General features: G+C 34.1%; 1 protein-coding gene across 1 annotated transcript; it reads left to right on the top strand.

Annotated features, from left to right (window-relative positions):
- Positions 1 to 5,686: 5,686 nt before the first annotated feature.
- LOC114280149 (uncharacterized) lies at positions 5,687 to 11,267 on the top strand. Its single transcript, XM_082879354.1, has 5 exons — positions 5,687 to 7,869; positions 8,307 to 8,621; positions 9,629 to 9,719; positions 10,037 to 10,114; positions 10,261 to 11,267. Exons 2-5 carry the CDS (start codon positions 8,527 to 8,529, stop codon positions 10,639 to 10,641), a joined length of 645 nt encoding a protein of 214 aa, XP_082735480.1. The 5' UTR covers positions 5,687 to 7,869; positions 8,307 to 8,526; the 3' UTR covers positions 10,642 to 11,267.
- The last annotated feature ends 283 nt before the right edge of the window (positions 11,268 to 11,550 follow it).

The raw sequence follows: 11,550 nt of genomic DNA on the forward strand, positions 1-11,550 counted from the left end.
TTTGCTAAAGACATGCAGGGTGAGTTTGAAATGAGTATGATGGGGGAATTAAATTACTTCATTGGTCTACAAATTAAACAAACTAATGATGGAATCCATTTAAATCAAACGAAATATATCAAAGATCTACTCAAAAGGTTTGAAATGGAATCTTCAAAGCCTGCAGCAACTCCAATGAGCACATCGATAAAAATCAACAAAGATGAGCAAGGTAAACCTGTAGATGAAAAGAAATATCGAGGTATGATTGGTTCTTTACTTTATTTTACTGCAAGTAGGCCCGACATAATGTTTAGTGTTTGTATGTGTGCACGTTTTCAATCCGCACCGAAAGAGTCACACATCACCGCAGTCAAACGTATTTTCAGATATCTTGTCGGCACTCAAAATTTGGGATTATGGTATCCTAAAGGAACCCACTTTTGAACTTTTTGGTTACTCAGATGCCGATTTTGCGGGATGTAGACTTGACCGAAAAAGCACTAGTGGCACTTGTCATTTTCTTGGACACTCACTCACTTCTTGGTTTTGCAAAAAACAAAACTCAGTGGCTTTGTCAACTGCTGAAGCAGAATACATTGCCGCCGCTGGGTGTTGTGCACAATTGCTTTGGATGAAACAACAACTTCAAGATTTTGGACTTCACTATGATCATATTCCTATAAAATGTGACAACACAAGTGCCATTAACCTTTCAAAAAATCCTATTCAACACTCACGCACTAAACACATTGAAATGAGGCATCATTTTCTGAGAGATCATGTACTCAAAGGTGACATTGAACTCGAATTTGTGCCTACAAATCGTCAATTAGCTGACATTTTTACCAAGCCTCTAAATGAAGAACAATTTTGTTATATTAGAACTGAACTTGGTATGATGAATACTCCAATATAGTGTTTATATTAAAAAAATTAAAAATAATAATAATAATAATAATTTAATAATAATAAATAATTAAATAAAATATTTCTAATAATAATTATAAATAAAAATACTAATAATAAAATTATATACATATATTTTCTCTCTCTCACCGCTCCGTCTCTATCTCTCACTCGCTCTCTCCTTTACTCTCTCTTTTTCTCTTTCTCTTGCTGTCTCGCTCTCTCTTTCTTCCTCATACCCTTAGCCGACTCCATCTCCACCCTCACCATAGCCTACAACCAACTCTACCATCCACAAAATCATCCATCACTTTTATCACTATCACCATCCATCCAAATCCCTCACCAATCTTCCAAACTCCATCACTTCTCCACCCGAAATCTGCATCACCATCTTCACCGATTCATCAAGTTCCATCACCGATCCATCAAGATCCGTGACTGATCCATCAAGATCCATTGCCGATCTACACAAATTCTCCACCGATCTACCCAATCTTCTCCATTTCTTCCGATCATCAAGGTCATCACCGATCAACATGTTAAAATTCTTGTTGCACTGTGTTATATTTTTTTACTTGTTATATGTGCTCCAAATTCTCTTGGATTTAATAATGGTTGCTTCTACCTTGTCTGAAGAAATTATTTTTATTTTTATTTTCTCCTTTTATGCTAGTGCACTTGGTGTAATTGTTTATGGCCGGATCTTAATGGCCCTTGGTATTATAGATTGGTAATTTATTTCTTCAAATTTATGTAATTTTTAGTGCATTAATTCAGGGGGAGACTCATATATTTTGAGATTAACAATCATTATAAATATATATATATATAAAGGGGCGTGTGTATATTTTGTGCATAATTTTAAGGGGAGTATATATACATATATTTTTTTTACTCCTTATCTGCCATACTCCTTATTTGCACCAACAAACAAATTTTTTTTTTTTTTTGTGCAAAGACAGAATTTAAAAATAAATAAATTAATTAATTAATTAATAATAAAAATAAATAAATAAATAAATAAGGAAGAAATACTCGAAATTTTATTTCAGAAAAAGAAAATATTACTCGATTACATGTAAATTTTCAGAAGGCTTCACAGATTTTTTCTTTTTCACTTCTCTCAACAACTTTTCATGAGCCTCTTTTACATGTCTCTCTCTATTTTCGATTTCTGTGAGTCTTGGCATTATCACCGTTGCATAATAATGCACTGCATTCTCCAACTGTGTATTTTTCCTTTTTAGCTCTTTCTTCTCCTTACACATATTCACTACTTGTTGTTTTAACGAGCACACCTCATCTCTCCATTGCTGATTTTCTTGTACTCTTGCTTGTAATCGTTGCGCCATATTGGAAACTGCAGTCATGGCCTGTGTACTAAGAGCCATAGTGTTATTAATAGCATCGAAATCATTTCGATTGTCAATACCACTAGAACCCTCATTTACAGGCATAGCATATGCCTGCGTCACTAGTACTCTCTCATTTGCCTGCATTACAGGCACCTCATGCAGGTCCGACTCATTGATAGCCAAGGTAAGGAATGACATGATTACAAAAGAAACTAAAACAATTTTTTTTCTCAAACACTTGATGATTTTGTATCTGATCTGTGTCACTTTTTATATACTCCATTGATCCATTACTCGATGCATATCTGCTATATCTGCTCAAATCTTTTGTTTGTCAATATTTCCTGCGCTCGAGATGCTCCAAAATCCCCACAATGATTCCGACAAGACAGACGGCCCATTATTTTATTTTTGGCCATTCAGATTATTGTATCAAATGTATTTGTTTTTTATCTTCATCTTTATTTTGATGATGTCAAAGGGGGAGAAAAAATATGATTTTGAAAATTCTATGTTGCAGGGTTATCAAATATTTTGTCAATTTTTTTTTGTGTCAAATCCATACAAATATTGCCATTATCAAAAAGGGGGAGATTGTTAATCATATTATTTAATTTTGATGATGTCTAAAATATTATTTGTAACAATTTAAATTTTTTAATATACATATGTATTTGACCCAAAATATTATCTTTTTAAAAGAAAAAAAATATATATATATATTTGTTAAATATTAGTTAAATAAAAATATTTTTGAAAACTTTACTATTCACTTTTTGAAAATTGAGGCTGATCACTATTCACTTTTTAACCAAATTAAAAATTGATTAATTATATTATTTTGACAAATTTGATATTGATGGGTTGTCTTGTGTTGACAAAATTAATATGGAGTGGTAGAATATATTTAGTTTAAAATCTCTACAACATATACAATATTTTAAAGATGACATACATTTTCAGATCCATCATAAATATCATTTAAAGAGATTTTTCTGTATACAAATATTTGATTAGAACATTATATATATATATATATATATATATTGCATATAATATAAATAGAATACATCACGTGCGCTATTAAATTTTTTACATTACATTGATTATATCATATTATAATCAAACAAGAAGAAAAAGATGGAGTTATATATATATATATATATATATATTATAAACTAGATGGAGAAAATTATTTGTTTGTTTGAAAGTTGTGAATTTTGTATCAAATTGTCTACAAAAATGGTGGCTCCATGTTTGAAAAAACAAAAAGAAAAAATCAGTCTTATTTTTTATCTTTTGCTGACTATTCAAAATCAAGGAGTGTGCTTATGTAAGCGATGACATCAAGAGTGTGCTTATATAAGCCATGACATCAGGAGCGTGCTTATGTAAGCCATGATGTCAGGAGCGTGCTTATGTATGCCATGACGTCAGCAAGGAGTGTCCAACGGGTGTATTTTTGTGTATAAATAGAAGTGTTGGATGTGGAGAAAAATCAAGAACTTGAAGAGAAAATATTTCTGTGAGCTCCAAAATTCTGAGTATTCTACTCTTTCACTTTCAGATCTAAGTCTAGCTTTTGATCTTACACTTTCATATCTACTATTTGTGAGAGAATTATTGTAAAGAGGGTTTAAGTACTACTTATTCTTATTCCTTATTTTTGTGAGAGATTTCTGTAAGAGTAAGGCATTTATTGTTGAGTGAGGCTCAATAGATAAGAGTAAGTCCTGTGCCAAATCCACAAGATTGGTGGTGTATTTATTCAATTGATAGTAAAGAAATTCTCAAGGAGGTTCCTTAGGGAGTGGATGTAGGCCTGACGTGCCGAACCACTATAAATCGCAGTGTTTGATTTTCTCTCCCTATCTCTCTTACTTTTATATTGATAATTATTATTCTGTTTGTTTTTATTAACTAAAATTCTGAATATTGTGTTAATTTTAACATTGTGAAATTTTTAATAACCCAATTCACCCCCCCTCTTGGGTTGCCTATCTGGGATAACAAAAACAAATCTAAAAATTGTTTTGAATACTTTATTTTATTTTATTGTATTTATTTTTTTGGGGTAATCTACTGATCGGCCGTCTCCCTCTTAAAATTCCCTCTCTTTTTTTTTCCCTTATCAAATCTCCCCAAATCAATCTCTCAATGTATGTGTTTCTCTCTCTCTAAACGGGGAGTGACCAGGAAAATGGATTTGAAAGTCGCTGGCACAACCACAACACAAAAGAGACACCTTTGAAAGACAGAGAGAGAGAGAGTCTTTGCATTTCAAAAATCAAATCCTATACACTCAAAATACACACATACATACTCTCATTTCTCTCGATTTCAGTTGAGTTTTATCCAATTTCGCCAAGATCACAGTCCTAGGGTTCGGATTCATCCTCACTCTCTCTCTACTTCCCCAGATCCTTCTATATCCTCTCACTTCAATGGCCTTCTTTTGATCTTCGTATGCTTAAATAGGTAACTATACGTACTTACTTACGCACTCTTTCTCTGTATATATATATATATATATATATTTGCATTTGTGTTTTCAAAGAGGTTTATGTGAAGCGATGGGTTCAATCTGGGTATCTTTGGTTTCAATGCGTGGATCTTCATTTTGGGTGAATCTTAGAATCGAGCTCTAGATCTTTTGCATCATGGGTTTGAAGCCTTCATTTGCAGCTTTTTGCTGTGTTCGCTTAAGTTTGTAGAATTGGTGTTACAAGATTGACTTGCAAATAATTACGAATAGATTTGGGAACGGGATTAGTGACTCAAAATTGATGATGATAGCCTACACATCAGATTAAAAGTAGTTATAAACACTAATGTTTGGTTCTCCATGAAAATTTGTTGAATATGACACATAAAAAATAGTGTGGTGAAACCCTTAGGTTTTGTTTGGATCTTGGATTTGTTGAAGGATTTGTTGAGAGAAAGGGAAAGGGAAGGAGGGTTTTTTTTTTTTTCACTTTTCCCTTCCTTATTCCTTTTTCTCCACAAATCCAAGATCCAACAACATTAAGGTTGCCACTCTCCATTTAAATCAGTCTTCATATCTTGAAATTTAGGATTAAAAAAATTTATGAGAGCCGCGTTCAAGTCTTATTTACGCTTGGCCATGTTGCTTACTACCAAAATTAAGGTCCTGCAATCGTCAAGTCATTTTAGAACTCTGTTTATGTCATTTTGAGACAAGTTTTCAAATTATTTTTTCATCTGAAGGTTTGGCAATCAAGCAAGAAGAAATTCACTGCCTTCAAGCTCATGATGTGAAAGAAGCAGTTCACGAGTTGACAACAAATTCCAACGTTGCATGCTTTTCCTCCCAAGGAACAGGAGTTAAGGCAAGCTTTCGTAGATTGTTCCAACAAATTAACATGTGTGATTCATAGAAGATAATGATTTGTTGAACAATGTGTTGTGCAGATTTATAATTGGTCTGGGGTTATAAAGCATATTAACTTCAACAAAACCGTCAAGTCCCTTGCAATGTTTGGAAGTAAGTTGTACTGTGGTTGCACTGGTTACAGTATCCTGGTAAACATTCTCTAACATCGATTGGATTCAGTCTATTTGGCCTTGCAATTAAGGTTATGTTTGGATCTTAGATTTGTCGAGGGAAATACATTACTCATAAATATTTATTTTTATGGGTAATTTATAAAAAAAAATTATATTTTATTAATAAGTATGCATTTTCTTCTCATTTTCCAAGCCCAACAAAAAAAGAGAGAAAAAAAAATCTTCTTTTATTTCATTTTCCTTTCCCATCTTTTTCCATTTCCTTTTTATTTTCTATCTACAAATCCAAGACCCAAACGTAGCATAAAGGTTGCCCTAGGTTACCCCTCTGCCTGTACTTATGAACTTCCAATAATTTTGCAATTGATACTCTCTAGTACTTACTAAAGAAAGCTTAAGAATATTCTTATTTGTCCTGAAAATTTAGAGAAAAAATGGCAGGAGGTGGATTTGCACAAATACACAGCTGCTACATTCTATTCTGGTGTGAGAAAAATCTTAGGGAAACAAACTGTACATTCTTTATGTATTCACAATGGTCTTCTCTTTGCGGGTGGTACTTCAATTGATGGCATTGCAGGGAACGTATTGAACCATCATCATCCCTATCATTTGTCACCCCCTCCCCCCCCCCCAAACAAAAATAATAATAATAATAATAAAATATAAAACTTTGATTGATGAGTGATTTTTGTTTGCATATGAACGATGACATGATATCATTGTTGCATTGAAGTTTTACTCAGTAGCCACATCATTCTTTATATGGACAAAAAAGCTACAGAGCCATAATAAGTAGTACTCAGTAGCCACATCATTCTTTATATGGACAAAAAAGCTACAGAGCCATAATAAGTAGTCCGAAAAATGGCTAGTGTGTGGATCAGCTTCACTTTAGATGTGACTCACATCACGTTAAATTTGAATCTTCAATACTCACTTCTATTTTTGTGAATTCTGTATGGCATCGCATTGCATTGCATATTGGAACTTAGTGAAAGATGCTAATATCCTCTTTATTACTGGTTGCAGGCATGGGGTTTGGACTAAGATTTGGAACATAAAGACGAGTATTATCTATTGTTTTACTCTACAATAAACGTTGTGTATTGTTATTATTATTATTATTATTTTTGGGGTTGACGTCGCGCTAGTCGGAGAATTTGTTGATGCAGAGGAAGATGACAGTGAGTGATACCTCAGGGTTACTAATCTCTTTACTGTCATTGGGAATTTAATTGTTTGCAACTTCTACTGAAAGCAGAGGCTGTGGATATTTCTTCCATAATTAGAGAGAAGTCGCAAGAAAATAAACTAGTTTGATATGGATTTCATTTTCTTTTCTGTTCTTAGACTTTTTATTTATTTTATTTAAGTTTTTTGGTTGAGAACACTCAATTTTTAGAGAAACACTTCTAGGTTGTAACCCAACTAATCTACTCCTCCAAGGAATAGATGGTTCCATGACTCCTCTCATAAGATGACTACCCTAGGAACCAATTGAGTTGGACTCAGTCCAATCAACTATCACCTTGAGATTACCATCAACCCAGCAAAGTGAAAGGGCTTACCAACTGGTATTTCCAATACCCATGACTTATGCCATGAAATATCATTTGAAATCGAAGTTCCAATTATCTTTTAGTACTTAAAAAATTGGTATCTAATGTTTTTTTAATTCCATGAAGCTGTTTGGCAAGGTCTTTGCTTGTTCCCTAGATAGGTTTTTATTGCTGAAGTACTTGTTGAACTAGAAACGAAATTTAGGTAAAAACTAGGGTAGCTTCATCATGTGATAGTGACAAGATGATTTTTTAGAGTGGACGCTCGATTGCCCTTGTTTGTACTCATTCATGGGAGAATGAGAAGTGGCTACGAAATTCTGAAGTACTACAAACAGTCACGCCTCCTCTAGTTAGGACCAGTGATTTGCATCAAGCTAAGGACCAGTGATTTTCATCAAGCTAAATAATTCTCTTTTACTTTTCCATATAAGACAGACATGGTTATGTTGTGCAGGAGAAGGGAATCGAAACACACCAGAGGGCCCTTCCAAATGGAAAGATCAAGCAAGTATTCTTCTTTGATCCAGATGGTGAGCTTTTATAACCCCCTTTTCAAATAGCCTCATGAACACAATTATATGTGAATTAATATATTTTTAATATTATTGTATTTAATTTTCTTTTCAAGTTCAAGATTACGCTCAGTCCGTTTATGTAATATAGTTGACTCGAGCTGAGCTGGAGCTCTAGTAATTTTCAGTGAGCTGAGTAGCTCGGCTTGGCTCATTTGCAGCCCTAAGTATTGAGAAAATGACTGAAGTATCTTGAAGTACAGCTCTCCTTGCTGAAATATTGACACTGTTATTTGCTTAAAAGTGTAATAGTTGCCATCAGTTGCGGGGCCACCAGCCACTTTTAATCAGCAAACAGAGTTCTTTGTTATGTTATTAGTTGACATTTTCCTTGCACATACTTGATGGAGTTGCAATTAGTGAAATTTATCGAAATCATATTTTTTGACGTGCAGGGAATGGCTTGGAGGTTGCAAGCCGTGAAGATCCAGAACAATAAGCTGGGGTGTTCCATATGCAAGTGGACCACCCCAGCTTATTGTTAAAAAACAATTGGCCTCCTCGAGGAGAATGATGACTTTGAAGAGAGTGGAGAAGTGTCTACAAATGATTCAATGGAATCGTTAAAAAACAATTGGCCTCCTCGAGGACGACTTTCAGAGAGAATGCCTGAGCATGGGAATTTGTGGCGAAAAATTTGGAATGATGCACCTGCTTTGCCAGCTTCTGAACAGAAGCCACTTTTGGATCCTAATCGAGAAAGAGAAAAGGTAAAATTCTTTGTAAATGTGCACATCATGCAATTTTTTTTAAAAAAAAAATATCTAGACTGCTCTAGTTTTTATGTTTCCCAACAAAATATTAGCAAATGTAGGATGTTACAGCGAAGGTCTCAAGTTCATAAAAGTGGTGTTACCACAAGACAGTAATTTCTGATTAAATGGTGATCAACATTTGATGTTTTGAAATGCTGTTCAATTTATGTTTCAGAGCAATAGATTTGACAGTCCAAAATGGTTCTTTCTACCATTGTCTTTCTTGTTTGTCGAAAGATATAGAAAATAATCTACTAAGATCTGATGCTACCTAGAATATGTCTTGGTTCAACAAATGGAATGAGAATTCAAAATTCAAATGCAATAAGGTATAGTTTGTTGGGAATTGGGATACTTCTAAGCACAAGGCTGACTGCCTTTTAATGGAAAGTTATTAAAACATGCAAGTTGTCTTTTTGCATCTCAACATTTGTCGTATTGGATAAATGTAAAAAAGAAAAGAAAAGAAAAGAAAAGAAAGGGAAAAAAAAAAAAACAAACTCAGCGTACCCCGTCTAAGTATAAATCAAATTCAGTATATTCCTTCTAAGCATGAACTTCGTGTGGAATACTGAAGGATAAACAGCTGGCAGCTAGACTTGCACTGAAGTATGTAAAATATAGGTTCTTCACTATTTAAGAACACTTGTTGATATTTAAGTCTGATGATCCGATGTTTCTGAATGCAATCTATTTTATGGGTAGGATAGCTCTGTTTCCTTATTTGTGGGGTGCCTTTGATATCTTGTATATCCTTCTTTTGGAAGTAACATCTTTTATTTCAAAATTGAGCCTTTCAGGAGATGTTTGATGGGGATGAAAAATTTCATCTTTTGATGACCTTTAAAGACTAATATTCTCTACATTTTCCTATACGTACTCAAGCGAGTGATTATGATAGACCTTTGTTGTGTTTTGCATCGATAGACATTTTCTTACAGCTGTATTCGTTTCTGTTGCAGATATTTGCACAGATGGGAATTGGATGCTGCTCTGGATGTTATCACTATGTGCAGCTGCCACTTGCCTGAAGGCGATCCAGTTAAGAATGAGGTACCTGGTGGTATACTAGTATTGTTTATGATTTTTTTGCATTAGACTGTGTTTGGATCTTGGATTTGGAAAGGGAAAGGAAAAAAGTGGGGTGAACTATATTTCATTCACATTTTACCCACATTTTCTTTTTCCCTTTCCAAATCTCTAGCCAAATCTATGATCCAAACACAGCGAGTTCATATCTGATGCTGGAATTTGTTGTGTTGATGGTTTTTGCTGAAGCTGCATAGGATGACAATATGTGTTTTTATTTTAGATGGTTGCATTGTTGGGCTGATTGGTTATGTTTACTTCATATTTCTTTGGGCTATCAGGTTGTTCAAATGAGACAAGATCTCTTGAGATACAAGCACATTTTATCTGCGGATGATCATTACTGCAGCTGGCAAGAGGTGACAATTGATTCTCTTTAAGTTCTGATTGGATAAAAACATAAAAGAACATATCATCTGGAGCTTGCTGGTTGAGGAATTATAAGTTCCATACTTAATCTCTCTGTCTTACTATACTGTACTCTCCATTCTGATGGAATTGTCAGGTTGAAGTAGAGTGTAAGGAAGATCCTGAGGGTCTTGCCCTTCGATTGGCTGGCAAAGGAGCTGTTTCTGCTACCTTAGAATTGGCTGAAAGTGCAGGATTATCTATTGATTTGCCGAGAGAACTGAGAGGGCGTCAACTTGTGAAACTTCTTATAGCAGACCCTCTGAATGGTGGAGGTCTAGCTGAAGCTTCACATTTTCTTTCTTCCCTACGTGACACTGATGATGCTCTCCCAGGTGCCATGGAGGCAATGCAGCTGTTGCCTAACCTGCGGTCAAAGCAGCTTCTTGTAAATGATTGTTTTTGTTTTATAAAATATCATTTCTTTTATTTTTCTTCTTTTTTCGAAGGAAAAAAAAAATTGCTTCAAAATTTATGACATTTTGTTCTTTAACTAGAGCCATGTTATTTATTTAATATCTGTGCAGGCAATTGTGTTTTATGAACTTGCTTTCCACTTCAATCCTCATTGTGCAGAGGCATGCAACAATTTAGGAGTGATATACAAAGACTGTGACAACCTTGATAAAGCTGTGGAGTGTTATTAGGAAAAATTATGATGCTTATGTGCAAATTTTAAGTCTCAAATCATCGTGTGCTTGATATTATAAAAACTATTTATTCTTCTGCAGTTGGCTTTATCCACTGGTCTCCTGTTGCTGCTGTCGGTGTGCTGCTGCAGAATTTTGTTTTGAAGCGAGCTGCTACTAGATGCTGGTCTGCTGCAAATTTGGGCTGTTGTTAGTTAAATGTTTTCATTTTGTTATCTGTTGTTTTTACTATGGGTTCACAATTTGGATGTATTTGAGTATTTTAGTGAGTTTACCCTTTTAGGTTTTATACAACGCTTCCAAAAGCATATTTTTCAGCAGTGTTTTTTTGCCTGCACATCAACTTTAGGTGATTTAATATCAATGTTATTAGTTTGTAATAGTAGTGCTTGAGGGATGCCTCTTGTAAATATGTAAATCTTATAAAAAAATATATATGATTTTTAATTTCTTTTGTCGCTACAAATTTGTCGTTGTCAAAAAGTAAAGCTTTCTTGACAAACAACTTGTCGGTAAATGTATAGCCAAAAGTTTATTTTTGCCCACTCATATTGTGTTGCTAAAAGTGTATTTTTTGCCAATGCCAATTTGTTGTTGCCAAAACTAAAGCTTTATCGACAACTAAATCGTTGGCAAATGGCAACATTTATCGACGTAAATGTGTCGCTAAAAGTTACTTTTGCCCACTTATATTGTGTTGGTAGAAGTGTATTTTTTGCCAATGTCAATTTGTCATT

This window comes from Camellia sinensis, chromosome 7 (genome assembly GCF_055761805.1).
Source record: "Camellia sinensis isolate YWXY chromosome 7, ASM5576180v1, whole genome shotgun sequence".
Classification (NCBI taxonomy): Eukaryota; Viridiplantae; Streptophyta; class Magnoliopsida; order Ericales; family Theaceae; genus Camellia; species Camellia sinensis.

What these genes read in the sequence shown, in the direction of transcription:
- LOC114280149 (XM_082879354.1), top strand. Translation starts at nt 8,527, where the DNA reads ATGGGAATTTGTGGCGAAAAATTTGGAATGATGCACCTGCTTTGCCAG. An exon ending in GCGATCCAGTTAAGAATGAG is followed by an intron (nt 9,720 to 10,036) that starts GTACCTGGTGGT and finishes TTGGGCTATCAG; the next exon opens with GTTGTTCAAATGAGACAAGA. An exon ending in ATTACTGCAGCTGGCAAGAG is followed by an intron (nt 10,115 to 10,260) that starts GTGACAATTGAT and finishes TGGAATTGTCAG; the next exon opens with GTTGAAGTAGAGTGTAAGGA.